The sequence below is a fragment of the Plodia interpunctella genome, chromosome 14 (genome assembly GCF_027563975.2).
Source record: "Plodia interpunctella isolate USDA-ARS_2022_Savannah chromosome 14, ilPloInte3.2, whole genome shotgun sequence".
Classification (NCBI taxonomy): Eukaryota; Metazoa; Arthropoda; class Insecta; order Lepidoptera; family Pyralidae; genus Plodia; species Plodia interpunctella.
The window spans coordinates 5,724,799-5,745,989 of NC_071307.1; the positions used below are offsets into that span (position 1 = coordinate 5,724,799).

At 32.5% G+C, this 21,191-nt stretch overlaps 1 protein-coding gene across 10 annotated transcripts in view; it reads right to left on the reverse strand.

Moving 5' to 3' along the window:
- RapGAP1 (Rap GTPase activating protein 1) overlaps positions 1 to 21,191 on the reverse strand; it is a 223,226-nt gene that overhangs the window by 46,225 nt on the left and 155,810 nt on the right. For 2 of the 10 annotated variants that reach the window (XM_053755095.2, XM_053755094.2), the window contains exon 1: positions 10,520 to 10,806. The exons of 7 other annotated variants lie outside the window; for them this stretch is intronic. In XM_053755095.2, the coding sequence (XP_053611070.1) occupies positions 10,520 to 10,639 (120 nt within the window). In that variant the 5' untranslated portion in view covers positions 10,640 to 10,806. Of the gene's footprint in view, positions 1 to 1,741; positions 1,897 to 10,519; positions 10,807 to 21,191 lie in introns of those variants that run through there. One more of the 10 variants, XM_053755096.2, reaches the window with a different exon arrangement.

Genomic DNA, 21,191 nt, shown 5'->3' on the forward strand with positions numbered 1-21,191 from the left:
TCAACAAAACGATGTTCATCATGTAGAATCAGAACAATTTAGCACTAATTTATTTGCTCTTGGTAATTTAATTGATTTCATCGACTCTGGAATATTCTGAATAGTTCGTTAGTTAAATGCAAATATTCTGATTCAGCTTCAAAAACGAAACATTCATGTTAGTTCAGTCATATTAGGTATCCGTGTCTACTGTGGAGACTGCTATTCATATTGAAATCACAGTATAAACGCAAACAGAAATAAATCACAATTGACTGTTAGAAAAATGACAATTTAAAAAATTCTGGATAAATACCTAATTTTATCAAAAGGAACAAAATCAAAACAAACAAATTAAAAAAAGAAGAAAATGTAGTAATAGAAATGAGTTGAAGATATATGACAATGGAGATCTGAATGCAATAAATAACCTGCCAAGTAATCAGCTTCAGATTTTTCAGAAAATTTAAGTCTACTGGCTGTTGCCAGACAAAATGATGCATGTACTGGCTAATTTCAAAGAAAAATCGTATTTTCAACAAAAGATCGTATGCTTTACGAGTCGCTATTGTTGGTGCTGTTGTCTTTTACGAAGCTACATATTCGTCTGTATTCTCATCATTTAGTATTTATGTTGCATGTCGAGATGTCAATCATCCGTCGTAACTGCAGTCACATTCACGTAATAGTGGTCATTAACTTTGCGAAAGCCAAACAATTTGATAATCGCGGTTTCGCTTTAACAGAAAATGGTCAATTGTCGATTTCTGAAAAAAATATTCTGATAAAATTAAGATCTGTATACATAATTTGATAACGTGCATCTCCATGAACGGAAGGTACTCCATGCACATTGAAAATATCTAAATCCAAAATTAATCTTTCTACTTCTACACAAAAGATAGGTAGTTAAATGTTGTTGAAAAATTAAAAAATTGTCGACTGAATTTTTAACGACATGATGTTATAGTTATTTTTAAAGTTTGATCGATTTACTTGCACCTATAAACAAAGTTTCCTGTTTACAATAAACGTATGCCTCAATTAATGTGTATTGAATTACTGATATCCTATTTTTTATAAATAAAAAAGTATTGGAATAAAATGTCGGTAGTGAAAGTTTTGATTAATACGTGAAAAATTTGATGTCGACAAGAATGTTATTAATGATCACTCGCTGAATAAACATTTTTCAAAACAAAAACTGAACTACTTTTGTGCCTTTCTCTTTTACTTTAGACGCAAGTTTAGTATTCGCACTATTAAACTATAAATAATTAGAGTTCTCTACAGAATAAAAAGAAAATGACGAGGATTTCAAATTAATTTTGTACACAAAAGGAATAAAACAATGGATAGATTCAAAGCCAAGAACATTTATTGCATAACATGTTTGTTGTATACTTAAACAATGTCGAAGCTTTCTTTAAAGCGTGGCATATTTTCACTCAAAATATAAACTAGACCAGAATTAGACCAGAACTAGACAGACCTTTCAAAGTCTTCATAGAAAATAATATAATATTGTTTCTTATATTTATTTGGTCAGACAAGATCACAGGTATTTTATCTGTAATAATGGTGCAACAAAGAGTTGATATAAACAAACTATGTATAAATTCTACTCGATTTTCAAGCAATTATTAATTTGAAACAAATAAACATATTTATCTACTTAATAAAAGCATGCAATGGAAAACATTAACTTCGAAACCATGATGTCATGCCTAGTACTAACAGTAACAACATCAATAATACTCACATTGTAAACAAGCGAGTCTGGGTAATCCATTTGTATTCACAATACACTCACATTAATAAAATTTATATCTGCCGGTCATTTTGATGCATTTTGATGGCACAACTGCGAAGAGGTGTGAAATTCACACATAAAAAAAACTGCGCAGAAATGAATACACACAACTGACTGATGACAGAATAGCAGTCGAAGTAAGACTGAAATTATGACTTCATTGCTGGCTACAGACAGATAAAGGAAGCGAAATAAACCGCATAATGTTCGCATTTATCTGCAAAAACGTACTTTATTCATGTTCTTCCGAACAATGTAGGTTTTGTAGTGACCGAACATTTGTTATAAATTATTCTAGTTACACTTCTGCTCATTATTCAAATAAGCAAAAGCGTATTTAGACGATGTTCTTGCGCAAAGAACAGATTGAAGGCCACATCTGGTAAATGTCTTAAAATATAATCAGCGTAGAAGGAACACAACGTTGTACAACTGCAAAATTAAATCGCTCGAAAAATGGTTCAGCTTTTTGTCTCTTATCTTTCTGAGACCTCTTTAATTTATAACTTTGTATTTCCAAGTGAAATTGTTGTTAACATTTGTACTACATCTTGAGCATACATTGTTAAATACAATTAATTTTGACGTCTGTATGCAGTCATCAGTATGAGAGAGAGACTTCTAGTATTTTAACTAAATTATTTACAAACTTACATGATATATTTTGTAAATAATTAATTTTATGTATAGAAGAAATCATTTCTTTTCATCGTATGAACGATGCATGAAAGATATTTCTTCTACTTATATACATTCAGCGCACAAGAACACTAATTTGAAAATAGTTTGAAAATTGATGGTCAATATGGATTATTCCAAACACAACTTTATTTAAGCTTCAAACAATAGAAGAAAAGGTTATTTTGATTGCATATTCTATGTGCACAGTCAGGGTGTTACAACACCTCGAGCCGATTATACATAAGACAAAAAGACGATTACAGCCTAAACATAACAGTATTTCAGAAATTGAGCTGTATGTGATTGTGATAGAAACCATAGTTGGAGATACAATAGGCAATGACGCAAAAAGGCATAGTATGAGTCAGCTTTGCGGCTACCAGGGTCCTTGCAGTTGCCGCTCTCTCTTGCTCTTTTGATCGGGAGCTCAGCATCACAACATATAATAATTTTGAAATGGCAGTATAATAAGATTTCACAAAATTAAACATACTCATCATAATATTAGGCCTGTCTGGTTAAAGAAAGAACTAAGTATTTCTATAAATAAATAAAATACAGTTAGGGGTTACGATTAACTTTCATACAAATATAAGTAGCCTTGAAAGCATTATATAACTATTAGGTATGAGGTAAACTAGAAGTAACGTCATTAACCATCAATAGATGGAATAAAAATCTACCACATAAAATTAACCTGACCACAACATTACCTGCGTCAAAGGCCGCCATCGATTAACTTCATCAAGAGGGAATCCTCGAGCTCTGAATCATACTTGAGTCACGGATCTGAGGTTATACTTGATGTCATTGATATCTTTATAAAAGAACAGTGATCTCGTATCTCACATGTGTTTATTGGTATTTAATATTTCATTATACTAATCATTCGAGATTAAAGACCAGTTCATTGAGACGGCGAAGTATTTCTTGACTGATGGTGATTTGATACAGTAATTTATTCCAACACGATAGAAGAGAAGAGGACTTAGTTTACATTACATTTAGATACCAAAACATTCATATCAAGACACACCATGGAAAGAACCTCCAAATCATCGTATTTCATTCCGAAAATTAACGTTAATTAGAAAAGTGTTAAACGTTTAAATATGGTAGGTTCCGTTACATTACTCATATACTTGATGTAGATGTTAAAACATTTTTGATGAGTGAAAATAATTTTTTAAATTCCTAATATTAACGAATATCATAAAGTGACTAAATTTACTTGCAAATATTGTTCCTATTGGGAATACAAATGACGAAATATTCATTGAAATGCAAATCATTGTCAAAGCCTATATGGAAATGTAGACGGAAACTAAGATTATTCGATAGTCGTGTTGATGTATAAGACAGAATTAAATTATATCATGTTGAAATATATTACAAACATGGTATTAGAGAGAGAGAGAGATAAATTGAAATCTCTGTTCAATTAAATAATTTGAGAATTTGAGGCCTTTGCCCAGCAGTGGGATATATAATACAGGCTATATGAAAAAGAAATAAATGAAGAATAAAAAGTTTTGGTGAGTCGATAAAAAGTAAATTAATAGTTTCGCACAAGTTTCAAATAAAAGTTATACCAAACAAATAAATTATCTATGTGATCATTGAATGATGAAGTAGTAAAGACATGCATTCAGCAACAAATTATAGATCCTAGCTAGTGATTAGTGTTTGTATATTATGTCGCTATGCTTGCGCTCGCTAGCGCAGCAATTATTATAAAATAACTACTGATTGGCACTTGCTGCTCTGATTAGTTCATTGACGCTATTAAAACAGTTTACTCGTTAACGTAATGAATGGGTATTGGCGTGAATTCCATATCGGTCAATGCAACCGCTGATTTTAAAAATGTATCATTTTATATATCAAATAAATTGGCTTCAGTCATTTCAGTTCATACAATTTGAGCCTCAGTTTATGTAAGATAGGTTATACGTGAATCGTACAATCTATTGCAAAACATACAATATCTGTATTTGCGGTATATCTTGAAATATACCGCAAACATTTTTTTTATAATACGCATCTACACAAAGCAGAGAGAAATTAAAGACAATGGGACGTATCTTATCTACCCCAAACAAAACTTAAAGATATACCTTGAAGGGGGACAAAAACCGTAAACTGCCTCAGACAAGACAAGAAATCCACTTACACAGCTAATGGAGACGAGGTGTGACGTCTGAAGGCTGATAAACAGCTCCCCTTTTAGCTGCTTTGTTTCCTAGATAGCTTAATGTTAGGAAGTTCTATATTTTCAGTTTCTATAGCATCTTATTGTCTTGTCTTACAACTATTATAATTCACTGAATTAGAGAGATGATTTTAATAGTTGGTCATAGTGAAAAAAGTGATAAATAAGTATAAAAAGAACAAATTCATTATCTAAAAGTCTACTGTATCTAAAATAATTGGGAATGCTGGAGCAAATACGAACGTAAGGTCTGTATCGAAAAATATGCAATTTCCCTTCAAACACCAGACAATTTTACTTCTATTTGTGAAATATGGGCGCCGTCGAAGATTCCAGCCTAGACAGATTTCTGTTCACTTATATCCTTTAAGAAGACACGTGAGAGGAATACTGAATATCGCCAGCAACAAAATGTTATTTCCGCAGGAAACTGCTTTTTATGTGTTTATAAGACAACGAAATAAAAATTAAGTATCGATTTTCATATGCCCACATAACAAACTCAATTATTTCAATGATAAACAGTCGTGATAAAAAATTTAAAAAATGTTTTCTGAACATTTAATGTTGTTCTAAGATTAATCAGATTTAAAGCATCATAAGAACAATGTATTTAGTTTCTTAGCATCGCGTGCAATCTTTAAATCAATCCAAATGCTCTCAGTAGAAACGGCTTGGGAACCAAATACAATGGCTAGAGAAACCTTTGTTAATGTCTGACACAGTACAATCCAGCAATTATGCAGATTAACCGGTATTTCTTGTAATCTACAAATTGGGACGCGTCTAATACAATCAAAAGGTGTAATGGATACGTTCGATCTAGTGAACGGATAGATCGTAGATATTTCCGTAATTCTTTTCACAGATTTTTGGTATGAACTTAGAATTTTAATTCAAATACTCATCATTCGTTTGCGGCATTTCTAAATTATTCTATCAAATATTTGTAATTACTTTTTAGTTTTAATTTTTAGCTTGTATTATTTTAATTCGTGACATCATTTTGCAAACTGTTTATTAATTTATATTTATTTATCCTGGGTCTCGTTTTAATGGTGGTTAATTTATCACCTTAATTAGTATTATCGTCTTTGTTTGTTTAGGTAAACACATTTAATTATTGAAAACACAATTAAACATAGTTACATACCTATTCTTTATATAAATTTAGTATTTAAATATTTTGATTTCAGTGTTTGAAATTGGAGTAGATATATTAATCGTAATGTACTTAATTGTATGATAAGAATCACATGTATCTACAAAAACTAATTTCGGTGACTCTGTGGCTAATGGTCATAATGCCGGACTACTACACTGAAGGGTCCCGGGTTCGATTCCCGGATTTGACCTGGGTCTTGAATGTTTATCTATATGTAATTGTATCTGTATATGTAAATATAGTATCATTGAATTAGTATCCCATAACACAAGTCTCGAACTTACTTTGTGCTAACTCAACTTGTTTGATTTGTTCCTATATATTTATTGATTAATTTTAAGTAGGTAGCGAAACGAATAAAAATGTTTTATCAATAAATACATTTAAAGTAATAATGCACTTTAAATGTAACAATGATCTCGAATGAACTTTTTAATTGATAACGTGGGTCAAGATACGATTATAAAATGTATTATGGTAAATGTTTTTTTATGAAATCGACTTCCTAGAATTGATCTATCATAATGATAATACTACCACTTTTTAATAAGCAGACAGCATTTCAAGAAACTATTTTTTGAACTTACTTTTTAAATTAAATTTGAGACATCAAGATCGGAACACCTTCAAATTCAACTTTGGCACAACAGCTGTTTGGCACACCTGCGCGTACGCAACTGTCATGACAACCGACATGAACAACAAAGCCATATGTCATTTCTAGTGTGTTACTTTCAAATAAACAATATAGTTTTATTATTTAACAATATTATAAAAAATATAAGAAAGAACTCTATTCCTTTCGTGTCCTGATTCATGTCTGATTTTACTTTGTATCAAAAACCAATCACTTCAATATTACTTTCCACAGACTAATTCCGTTTGTGGTCGGCACTCAAGCAAATGTGTTTCTATCGTTAGTGTCATTAGATGACATCATAGGTGTAAAACAGTAGGGATTAAGCCGCAACCGCCCTTTTATCATAGCACTAAATTGAAGGTCGGACCTTGTAACACATTTGGTATTTGCTGAACTTGTCATGTTGGTATGTTTTGTAAGCCACGCGACGGATCCATGGGGACTTCTTCTTTTGAGGCATTTTAAAAGCTTTTATTTAACTAGTGGCCTATCCCAACTTTGCTCGCGTATAGACGTGTTCGGTAATAAACCTAAACCTTCGTCAGGAATCACATTATCTTTTGGTGTAACCGTATGAAAATCCTTGCAGTATTTTATTGCAAACAGACAGACACCGCAGAGGACCTTGTTGTACATAAGGAAAGGATATAATGTATGTATGAGAGTAAACTATGTTCAGGTGGAATCTGGAGACTCAATTTTGAAGCAGATCTTCGACCAATTGGTCTGAAATTTTGTATACACGTTTAGTTTGGATGACAATGCCTCATTAGTTATACTTGACCTTATGGTGTACCTAGGATTGGCTCCCGACTAAGATACTCCTTAACGTCTTACTGCACGTACATTACATTTTTGAGACGTTTTTTCATGTATTGAATTTGATGTGCAGTTGAATTTGCCAGCCATATAGAAAAAGTACTATAACAACAGAAAAAAGAATCATCCATTATGAATTTATATTCACAGATGAAAATATTGAAATCCTACTGAAAAAATAAATTAAACAAATATATATAGCGTATAACAGGCATCTATATACATACCTGTTATATTTGTTCTCTATAGACCTAATAAACATTAGTTTATTTTCATATTACTTCATATAAATATAATTTCAAATTATGCGAAAGGTTCGTGTTTTTCCTATGAGGATAATAAATAAATAGCTCATGAATCAACATTGTTATGGAGTCTGAAACTCCGAAGTGCATTCTGGAATATTACAGGTAGGTACATATAGAAGTTAAATAAAGGTCAATTTTGATTTCATTTGGAATCGAAGCAAATGTAGGTATACTTAGTCATAAAAATGTTGATGTCTGATCTCGCTCTGGAATAGAGTATTCTATAACCGTAGAACTCGTACAAAGCGACTAAGCAATCGACGATCTCGTACAGCATTGGCATTATATTTCATCAAAATCGGTTTTGCGGTTTAACTGTGAAAGCTTGATTGACGGTCAGACATATTTTCGCGTGTATAATTAGTATGGAAGTATGAATATGGATACACAGCAACATAATCATTATTATACAGACAATGAAAGCATATATGGAAAGTAGTTACCTGTTACTGACACTGGTTATTTAATAGAGTAGCCGTACCTATGATATAATGCTATTAACAATTCTAGATATGACATAATCCCATGGGAGGTAAGGCACGGCAATGTGTCATACTTTACGTGGACAAGGATACCATAAAAATATTAAGTACTAAAGCTGCCACCCCTGATCTCTTCTATTTTCGAGGGGGTCTGGGAGCCGGCCGAGCAATTTTTTTTTTGAAATTTTCCGGAAAAACCAAAACTTAAGAATTTTCTTCTTTATTCGCTGTTAATTAACAGCGAATAATAATTTTGGATGTCGTCAATTTTTGTCCGGTTTCTGTATTTTAACCTTATGCCCTACCTATAAGTACAAGAGTACCTATGATTGTAAGGTCGTCTTGCGAATTAGCAATAATTTGTGTTGTTGATGCTACTGGCATAAATAATTAAAAGCTAAAACAAACAATATTTTTAAAAATCAAATATATGTCAAAATTTAGATTCATTTCTAATATATAATCGTCGATCATCGATAAAAGATACACTGATTATATATTTTAAAAGTACTCATATTTTTTATGAAAATGCGTAGAAAAATGTTATTAAAATCTCGAGTGTTTTAGACTAGACAGAGATAATATTGCTTGATGAGAGCATGATAAACCAAAAAGTTTCACGAGTATCGAAATGTAACGCGATAAGTGACGTACTTTAACCAGTATACGTAGAATACATTATTACAAAATACTTAATAATATTTGTATATGAATAGGTTCAAGATTGCTGGAATTGGATGCATGAGAAAGGCTGAGGAGAATGGCGTGAATTTCTAGTCTATGTCTACATTCAGCATTGAATCAGAATAAGCTGAAGAAGTGTTTCGTTAAACGAAAATTTTATTAATTTTTTAATTTATTTTCAGTAACAAACATGATCGTATTGGTGTTGAAATTTCCTTGAGTTGAAATTTAACAAAAAAGACGTATTTAAGAGGTAGCTACTATCTTCTATTTATTGATTCTTGAGGGAAGAAGTACGTAACTTATTAATGATCTTATTTGTATCAAAATTATTTGTGAAAACATAAAACTCATTCAAGCGCTTACTTAAAAACTTTTCTCCTGTTAACAATTTAACTAATAGGCCGGCCTTGCACTATAAAAATAAATGGGTTCTTATCAACATGTTATCAAGTACAGAAAGTAAAAAACGTTGCGTACGTATGCGTGCGTTTACCCTAATTGGCTGTAATTTGCATGTAAAAAAATACGAGTTAAAAATGCATTTGGACGAAGACTATAAACCGGTTCTTGCAAGGTAAGGACATCGCGGCGTGTCCTCATGGCGTAATGGTGATCACACTACTCTGCTACTCGAAATGTTCTGTTCCCGTCACGTCACGTCACTATTTGCGAATCTCGCAATTAAGTTTTTTAGAATAGTTGAGATGAAATAAGTCTAATATTGTGAGACAAGTTGAAAATATTTGTTTGTTTTCCCCAATGTTATAGTTATTCTGACATGGTAACCTAATCATATGAATTACCTAAAGCCTACCACTTTTGCAACTAAAATTTGTAAAGATACAGTTATCTTAGTATTCACTTTTCTACGTACATCAGATTATGAGGTCATAAAACCTTAAAACTATTTTAGTTTATTAGGTCATAAAACTTTAAACTATTGTAATAGCAGTAAACGTATTTTTATCGCCGTATAAATAAACAATTTAAATGAATTAACTACATATTGTTGAAAACTAGAGTAATCGATTTATTCTAACGTGAATCGAATCAAAAATAGGTCACCAGCCGCTGCAAACAATACAATCAATAATAAATTGCAAGATTTGTATATAAAATATAGTAAATGCATCTTGAGTTTTCCTTCACGTGGAAATATCGGGATTAAAAATTGCCTATGCTGTCATGAGTCATGTACTGTCCTGTACATTACCCGTGCTACAGAAATTGATCTTAATCAATTTAGTGGTAGCCTATGTTTGACCTTGACTGTTCCAAATTTCATCAAAATTGGCCAGTGGTTAAGCCGTGAAAGCGTGACAGGTAGACTTTTGCATTTGTAATATTAGTATAGATCCTGTCCTATATATGTACATAGGAAAGTTTGAACAAAAAGTTTGATCGCAATTTGCTATTGGACACCAAATATAAAAGTCAATACACCCAAATCGACACAGCAATCTGTTGACGATAAGATTGGCTCGAATTCAAGGGCAATACGAACTCAGCTACACATCCCGCGATATTTTACAAAATCACTACATAATATAAAACGATGTCGCCCTCCACTTCTGTCTGTTTCTGTGTGTGTCTGTCCTTAGAAGATTTTTTATTTTAAACTAGGAAAACGATTTTTATGCAATTTTCATTTTACTTACATAATATATGACCCATTGCGAAGCCGGGCCAAGTTGCTAGTTAATAAAAAATTGAAAATGATAAAACAAAAATACCTCGTCGGACAGAGGTGATCCAACTGGGGTAACTCTTGCAATGTCATCTTTGGAACTCCTTCTCTTAAAATGTTTCTCCACGATTACAGTCCACGAGTTTCTGCGCGGTGACTTGAACATCTTCAACAATAACCACTAACTTAACACCATACTCACTACTACTACTAATAGAATGTCTCAGAACTAATAAAATGTCTCAGAAAGTCGCGCAACTAAAAAAGCACTCCCGTTTGTGTCGACTGAATAAATGCGTCCGATCGATCCGAATTAACGTAGGAAAATGGTAACAAAAACACTACACCACACGTCAAACTGATAACTGGCAGGCATCTACCGGGAAAACTTGAGATAACAAAATGAATAGATTTGCATATATGTAAATAGAAAAACAAATGAAGGGGCACGTCGAAATACTGTCATTGATTATATTAAGAACGTATGTACTATGTACCTATATAATACGTCCTTGCTATTTGCGCGTACGTCCTAGGTGTTGTTATTTATTATAATGTTCTTTATGTTCTTTATCGATTTAATATAAGAATATTCAACGTTTTAACACATATTGAACAAAATAAGTATTATGTTATTATCAGCTTATACGAAATATGATAGTTTTGATACAAAATGAATGGAACCAGGTCGAATATCAATTACAAAATAATATTAATCGTTGATAACCTCATCGTCCTTTCATCAACACTTTCTGATGCTCTTTCACTAAACAAACACTATAAAATAGACCAGTCCAAAGCAAACAATCCCGAAATGATTTTATTTAGCGAACGTGCATTCCTAAAATATACAAATTTAAACCTTACATTTTACGGAATAGAGTTCGAAACCACCGAACAACTGAAGGAAAGGATTGACATACGTATTTATCTGCGAAAGAAAAGTTAATGAAGAGGGGAAAGCCGGATCATTCGAAGGCTGTTCGAAACAAAAGATGTTCCATGTTTGAAAAAGAACGTGTAAGTGAAACAATAGCTAGTATTGAAGTGACCTCTGTGGAATGTGAACAAAAAATGAGCAGAAATTGCGATGTAGACTAAGTACAAAAAAAAAACTGACATTGTACAGCAATAGATAAGTAAGTTAAGAAAATGCTACGGAATATGTGGTATTTTTAACCCCGGACCACAGAAATAGGGGAGTTAAGTTTAACGCGTCTGTATGTCTGCCCGTGGCATCGTAGCAGTCAAACGGCTGGAGCGATTTTGATCTAGATTTTTTTATTTGAAAGATAAATTAATTGGAAACTGAGTTGAGCCGTTTGGAAACTGTCACGTTTAGTAAAATTTATTTATGAAACAAATTAGGTAACTAAAATTTCACGTTGATATAATGGCGTTTTGTTCAGTAATTAATACAAGACAAAAAATACAGGAAATTAACTTATTTTCAGTTTACTTCTCAATTTCATTCATGACAATACTAAACAACAATAAATAAAAAAAAATCATTCTTAACTATAGCGAAATAGAAATGTCCGTTGTCGTTTCCCAATGAATAAATTCTAGAAACGAGATAGGTACTGAATAAAACATAACCACGAAACTTACACCGTTTCATTATTTCTTCTCAAATTATGGTCCCTGAGGAGTTCCTGGGATAGATCGAAGTTGAGGTAACTCCAGGAATATTTTATTAGGAATATTCATATGGGACGCTATTCTCGTATTTTGTTAATGTTTATTTATCGGTACCGTTATAAATGTAGAACGTAAAGCCATTCTGACACTTGGGGTTTACGCCGCATTCAATAAAATTAGACTTATCATATGCTACATTTTATACGATAACTAACGGCCCGTCCCGGCTTCGCTCGGGGATAATCATAATTCCCTCTTCCTTCCTCAGGAATTACACTATCGTGAACAGATAGACAGACTCGGCAGAAAACTTTGTGTTTTAATATCTAAGACTACGCTCTCGTGGGAATTTCGGGATAAAAGGTATAGGTGTGTGTATATATATATATATATATATATATATATATATATATATATATATATATTGCGTGAAAGAGTAACAAACATACAAACACACATCCTCACAAACCTTAACGCCAATGCTAAGACATAGCTTTCGAATTTCGCAATTCTTGGTTCTGTCTAACCCGTAAGGAATAAGACGTGACTGTATAATTTAACAATTTATATAACAACCTCAAAATATGATAATTTATGATTTTTCAACTAAGCAAGGCGTACAACAAATACTAACAACAACTAAGCAAGGCGTACAACAAATACTAACAACAAATATCTTATGTACTAAGTATTTCAGTGTAAAATTATTTATTTATGCAAATTCTCGAATTTTTAATTTTGCACACGTGAGTGACATTGCAATCCACGCATGTTTGTTAACATCTTATGCTTCGAATAACTCGTGCTATATCACAAACAAAATATACATATTGCACTCAAAGTAATAAAGTTGTTTTTGCCCCGGCAAGTTAACAATTTCCTTATCAAAATAGGTTCTATCTCAAAGGATGAACTTCCCCCAGCAAAGTGGTCGCGATTGAAAAGTTTCCCGTTCCCCAAAGTTGCCCCACTTGTAGCGATGCATACATTTTTCGCCATTTTCCAATTATTATACACTTTGTCTTTGGGGCGGAAAATGCTGCCAAGTTTGTTAATTCATTCTTTTGAGCGAAGTATTTAAAATTCTTTTATAAAAGTTGTGTGTCAGTAGCAAGAAGAAATTGCAACATAAATTTTGTATTTGGAAATGTAGTAAGTATGAACACGGATGTATATCTCGACTCTCGAGTTAACTTTCATTATGTAACAACTTCCCTTTCGGTTTTCTTTTTTTTTTTGAGAGCAACCTTTCCATGGAAGGGACGAAAAGTTGTAACAGATTAATAAGTTAAGTAAGGTCTAATATATATTTTTTAATCAATACGGTGTTCCTTTCTTGTTACGAAAATGAGATGTCTCGCATCCTTGTTCTCTCGTCTCTCATGAGTCTGATCATCGAGATACTGATACAAGGGGGGGTCGGTTCCATTAAATTGAATGTCAGACAATTTATTTTTGATTAATAAATAATAAATAAATAAATATATAAATATATTAGGACAAATCACACAGATTGAGCTAGCCCCAAAGTAAGTTCGAGACTTGTGTTATGAGATACTAACTCAACGATATTATATTTTATATAATATAATACATATATAGATAAACATCCAAGACCCGGGCCAATCAGAAAAAGATCATTTTCCATCATGACCCGACCGGGGATCGAACCCGGGACCTCTCGGTTCAGTGGCAAGAATCTTACCACTGCGCCACCGAGGTCGTCGAATTCAAGATTTCAAGTTTATCCATTGAATAAAATGTATCATTCCCGATTCCGACTCCGACTCTGGGCTTCGGGGCATTTTAGCCGAGATTAAAATCAGGAACAGGTGAGGATGAGAGAACCACGGACGACCAAGCCACGTCATATCATCAGATACATCAAATAACAAAACCCAGGGTTTAGTCACGTTTCGTACAGCTAACATACACGAACTTAGTACACTTAGTATTCAGTAGGCCGACAGCGGGCGAGATTATTCGAGTACACAACACTATTTGGCTCGCATTCAACCATCGTTGTCCCGAATCGCAATGTTTACATCCTGGCCTGAAATATTGGAACGATTGCGTACGTGCTCAGGTTTTTGAATTATTATAAAAAAATGCTGGTTACCTACTTTTTAGGCTATTACTCCATTTGCATAGTTCGGCTATGTTGTAAAAAATCTTTGATGTAGGAGGCTCCACACTATCGCCGAAGTCGAGCAAATGCCGACACGAATACGCAGTTTGTATGAGTGTTTTAATTTACCGCAATGAAAAATTGCCAATCTATCTACCTATACCATATCCGTCAAAGTTTGGCAAACTGTTCGCGGATAGTGTGAAGCCGGCATAGCGAAAAATAGCATCTTAAGTCTACTATCTAAATTAAAATGCAGCAGCAACAGGTTATACAGGTCAAATCGTTGTTTTAAGTTCACCATATACTGGGGTGCTAAATAACAAGTTTTTTTTTACTGTACCAAAAAAATTTTTGAAAATAAATCTGTACTGTAAACATTGAGTTATCTTGATATAAGAAGTATATATTTTAACACAACAAGCCGTTTAGACATTTCAATATATATGTGAGTATCCTCCTAAATTACGGATTCCCTTTCGTAGACACACCTCAGGAGACTTATGCGGGTCCACAGATTTATGTCGGGTTCAAGTCTGAGTTAGCGAAAAATGAGTGCAGCGCCATCTATAATTCTGCGACGTCGTTTGATGACAGGGGTCACTCGTGTTGCCTAGTCCAAATGTCCTCACTCAGATTGTGACCCCGCTCTCATACATATTTAATAAGGGTCCAGAAAATTGTTCAGAACAGAGGAAATGTGAGTACCATAAGAGATTTAGTTAAATTACCCAATCCGAATATCCCGAGGTATGCGTCGGATAAGAGATCTGTGAATTTTGTAATATCAGGCCTCAATTTGTCTAAGTTATCAAACGGGTAAGTACTGACCTTTCTTTATCTAAGCTGATTACGGTAAGAATTTTTGTAAGTAGGTATGCATTCGCTGCATTTTACTATTTGCCATTGATAAAATCCATCTGTCTAATATTATAAATGCGAAAGTCTGTTTGTCTGTTCCATTTTCACGTCCAAACCGCTGGACTGATTTTGATGAAATTTTATAGGCTACTTATTTTTTCAAAATTCAAGCTCCATGATACTATAATGGGGGGTCAAAATTTGTATGAAAATAATGTTGACGACCATAGAAGACTTCACATTAATTACAAAAAATAGAATTATGCTGACAGAAGTAACTAGTCTACGCTGACAAAGTCGCGGGTATACAGCAAGTGATCTATGTTTTGTTTTTTTTTTGTCCAACAAAAACATAGAATAGTGTAATTCTAAAATATTTGTTTACAAACTAAAATTTTGTAAACATTAAAAGCGGCCCAAATATTCTCATTTTAAAGATTCCAATAACAGTACATATCACAATCGGACACCCTAACAGTACATTATTACACTTAAAAGTAAACATTCGATAACATATCGACCGTAAATAGCCGTTAAAGCTGCGCACACACCGTTGATAAGTGCATAAAGCTGCGCGTACACCGGTGATAAGGACTACATAATGACTTGTTATGAAACGCATGAGTGCACTGTAAACTGTTACTGTTTAACTGTGATATTAACGGATAGTTTGATCAGTTTTTTGAAGATTGTTTCACAAAGATAATGGAATTGAAACAATGTCAGTTTCTGAGTAGGCAATATTTTTATCCGAAATTATTTCTGAGCTAAATTTCATCATTATTATGAGCTACTAGCGGCCCCGGCTTCGCACGGGGACATATTTTATGTACGCAACCTTCGGAAATAAACTGTCCCATTACCCATTTGACCTTCTTAAAAATCTACCTCTTTTTTGGATCCAAATTCAGATACAACTTTTTAACATCTACATGATTTTTGATACGAGGTTGGTTGGTCACTAAAAATTGATGAAGTTGAATTTTAAGTATAGAGGGCACTAAACCATAATATAACTAGTTGAAAATCAAAATATTTTTTGCCAGTCCCAATATTTCAGATTTCGATTCACATTTCCTACGTGTAACAAATTAAACTTTCGCTTAGCGCCCGTAGAGAAAACTGTGGAAATGTATAGTTTATATACAGACCATGTTTTGTTCTGCCCAGACGCATTACATATGATTACTTAATGGCACAGTCATCGCAATAAATGCTACTTTCTAGAGCAAAATTATACTAAATTGAACACAAACTTTCATTTATCACAGGCCATACTTGTTTCTTAAGTATATATCTAACTGCATTCAAACATGATTTACAATTTCTATGTACCGAGAATAATATATAATTTGAAAATAAATATTGAGATCACATATTGCGTGTTACGTAACGTATCTTATTTCCGCAAAGGAAAGCATGTGAGGAAATCATAATCATAATTGACTCAAATGTATTTTAGCTTAAAACAACTTGTTAGATGAAAGAAAAGAAAAGAAAAAATCAAAATTTTAACGCACGATACAAATTAATTTACCTCGGTGGCTAAACGGTACTAAATATATTTTATAATTACTTAAATAATTAGGAAAAGTCGCAACAACTTGAGAATGAAATTCCGAAAATACGATCTGAAATTAAAATATAGTTTGCTCGACACGCCATATGAAGCGATTAATCAAAAATAAATAAGTTCTTCCCTGGGTCATTTGTTTTCCTTTCTTTGTAATTTCCCAAATACAAATAATGCGTAATAATTAAATACATTATATACGTTTAGCACCTACATTATTATTTTCATAGACATACCTTTTGATTGTTACGGAAGGTATTGAAATAACAGATGTAAATTTCCACTTACTAAGTTATGTCTCGATTTTTAACATCCTTACCTGTGAACAAAATAAATACGAAGGTATTAATTATAATGTCATGTTATGATGAACAAGGAAAAATATTTATAAAGAGGACAACCTAACAATCACAATTTCAAATAATGCCAGACGTAAAATTCCCATTCCATTTATATTTTAAAATAACTAATGTAAACGGGAATGTAAACCAGTCAATAGCAACCAATTAACTCTCTTTAAGATTTCTTTTATTCGAACAATGGGCAATTAAAAAGATCCCATGATTTTAAAATCCATAGTTTATTCGTTGAAACTGTTCCCATGCACTTATATAAGCACCATAATCTCAACATGTCCTAATTTCGGCATAAAAACAAACACCAGTTTATGATAAACGCTTATAAGACAAAGTTTCGAAAGTGGCACTACAAATATACGAGCGGAGCACGTTACACTAAAATAATCTTGCGCATGTTTTTGGAGATGCATATGTGATGCTGTTGATTTTATAGACAACACTGATACCAACATCTGGAAATAACAAGCAAAGAGAAATTCGGAGGACAGTGGTATAACATTTGATATTTCAATCATCTAACGCCAAAAAAATTATTATAAACTATTGTGTATGTAATGGATGTTTTAAAAAACGCTTCATTTTTCCTACAGAACATGAAGACACAATGGTTCCTTGACTTCGCCTGTTTAAGAGATATTGTATGTATTTAAAAACAATACACATTGTATCCAGAGTAAAATGTTCAATGTTTTTATTATAACATTTTGAATATACATTATCTGCTATAACATTTTCGGAACACATTCGCCCCTACCAAGCACTTGACAGAGCGGTATGCGTCGCGCGTCACTGCCCACCCCTACTTTTATTAGCATTAGCTGACTTAGCAACTAAACCGCCACCTCAGCAAGCGTCTCACATAAATGTGTCTATGGAGAAAATAGTCGCTATCGAAAAATCGCAGCGATTATTTTACGATTATGTTCAGCCAACATGAAGTTATTATCGGCCATGTAATTTCCTGCGATGTCGATATGCGTGTCGGCTGTGTTTATGATTAGGAAGGTAGTAGTTTGTACCAGTAAATATTTAGGTTAATATGGAAGTGAATAACACAAAGAGTGTTTTATTTACTGATATTACAAGCTTACTTTTCGTATGGTTTAGCAAAATTATAGCTTCAAAGCAAGAAATATATGGAACTTTTGTTGTGATTATTCTTATATATTCAGTATTCTCCATTCTTAAAGTTACAGAAGATATTGTAGAAAGTCGTAAATTACTATTTATGATACGGAAGCAATGCTGCTTTCTAGTTATTACTATTTGTCTATAAACAAAAGCACGGATTTAGTTCAATGATGCATTGAATGTTCTGCATTATATTCAAATAACTAGCTCGTGGCTGTGTCTATAAGAAATTAAATTCCATGTGGGTATTATGAAGTAATATAATAATAGATATATTAATAACATTTATAATAGTAATATAATAATAACATCTGTAATAACCAAGTAACCTTAGCCTAACTATAGCCATTTCACTATACTATAGGTACCTACTAGTGAAAATGATTTTTCAAATGTTTTTTTCTAATTACAACTTCAAGACATATAATCAAACAATACATATGTTATTACGTCTATAAATCACTAATAACTGAGAATTTCTAGAACAGTAAAATGTCTCGGTGAAACCAATTGTTTTCTCTTTTTCCCACCGAAGTCATGCAAACCAATTACAACAGTATGTATCTTTGAAATCTACGCAGATGAAGTATTGGGTTAGTTAGCAATCAACATTATAGTTTTAAATGTTCTTAATCTTCTAAATATTAAAGTAAACGTCACGCAATAGGCACTGTTGAAATTCATATTCTTTGAATACCCCACGGACAGATGTGATAGATAATACCTACTAATATTAAAAAGTATACGTAAACGTGCTTGTGAGTATGTGAATGAAGATGTATGTGAGCAAGTTTGCTATTCAATCACGTAAAATCTACAGGCCGTATTTCGATGAATTTGGTATACGAGTAGGATATAATCTAGATCAGCACTTAGGGTTTTATCCCGAAATTTTCATGGTCCAATTGCCCCGGACGCAGCTAATTGGAATGCAATGAGGTATTTTTACAGTTATGATTCATTACTGATTGATTGATTGATTTTCCCCATCTAATATTTTTTAAATTTTTTAAGCCTTTGCGAATACACTCGTGTTTTAATTGGAAACTGAAAAATGTCATAACAATATTCGTTGCGTAACAAAATTTATGTTACCGTAACTAAATTAAACCAGCATTTCTTTAACAAGGTAAGTCGTTACGAAAAAGAAATAAATAATATTATGTAATACGGGTTGACGATCGGATGTACACTGAAGTAAACAGTAATTAATATATTTCTTTTTCTAGATTAATTAATTTAATCTCGAAAAGTGAATTTAATTTTAAATTTATTAATTAAACATTAACCCTCCCAGAGAAGAAAAAATAACCAGGTTGCTCCTTGTAAACGTGATGAATAAAAACTTACAAGGAAAATTTACCCTATCCATGAACCCTTGTAGGTTGTCTTGGCGTCGAAAAATGGAAAAGACAGAGAAGGAAAAGACAAAATAAAAACAAATATCCACAAAAAATTGGAATGTGCAAAACTTTACAAGTGGTTTTTGGTCGGATATATATCACGTTCGCGACTTGGCGTATCCGGCGTTCGGGGTTCAAGGGTTTAATAGGCACTATTTTAATGCAATAATTATTTAATATTAACAGTTAACAGTATACAAAGATGATGTTTGACTGAGAATTGATTGCACTTACCACAAATCAATAGATTTCTATTGTAAAATTTGTGCCACTGTCTTAATCAAAATTTCGATATTCATAAATAAACAATAAATTTGCAGGTAACGTCCTTTCCAATTGTAATTCCCTATTTAAATTTCATTTTAATATTAAGAGTAATAAATCGAATGAATCGTTACTTGACAGCATTATAATTAACTCGTATGTGACGCAGCGAACCAAAGTAAAACAAATTACCTACAATATATGTACTCGTAAATATAAAGGAAAATCCCGACTTTGGAATGATACTATCAATAAATGGCTTATATGTTTGGTATGCAGTTATTTGCGTTGCAAGTTTTCAAGAATAAAATATAATTACATAATTAATATTTTTACGAAATTAACTCCTAAGTAAATTTACAGGACGAGTGTGACAATTTCTAAATTATTAAAATCATTAATTGTTTCTCATTATGGATATCGATTTTTCACATACAAGTCTAGATCTCATTTTACAAATAGGTAGTAAAAGCTGTGATTAATCATAATCACTCCATATTTTTTAAAACAAATTAAATAGCAAAGCGACCCGACAATAATCTTAATAGTTAGAAAGGTACACTATTTTGAAAAACGCCAGTTAAATGTATAGAAAGTTACAATACAAGAAGGTCTTCTACCAAACGAATGAAAAGACATGCTAATTTCAAATTGAAATAAGACGGATGTGAAAAACTATAGAGATTGAGACAAAGTTCAGTTTCTAAAGGCTCAGACACACATGAGGTCCGGATCATACATGAATATTCAGCAAACACGTGCCGCAACTGTATGCGGATACCTTGGTACAGTCGTGTCGATATTTTGTTTTAAAAATCTCAAAATGAGTTGACGACGTCAAGAAGGCAGCAGCTCTTAAAATCATCTTCGATTCGAATCTTCGATTAAATATTATGTTTTATGTAGACCCAGAGGTTCTAGGCGATCAAGTTTTTACTGCCTTATATGCTAGTGTCTGAAAATGACAAGATAAAATCGCTCCCTCTATATTTTTTTTGTGTTACGCACACGTATTGACACTAATAAGAACCTAAAATAGAAAGAAATGTCATTCGAAAAATTTTGAACATGACTGTACCAGAAGTAAAGTCGTGACGACTCATAATGTTAGACTAGTCGACTCGCTCCATTTGTAAGCATCGCAAAACAAAGACAGTGTGATCACCGCTTTATTAAATAGCATGTGTGTGACCCGCTTTAAAAGTCACGAATATGTTAATAATTTTATGGGACATAAACTGATTTTGTACATAAATCTTCTTATATTTTTTTAAAAGTACGTCCTTTTATTTGGATATCAGTCCCGGAACCTTTTTTATATTCAACGAACTATATATATTTATTTTGAAAATAGTGAC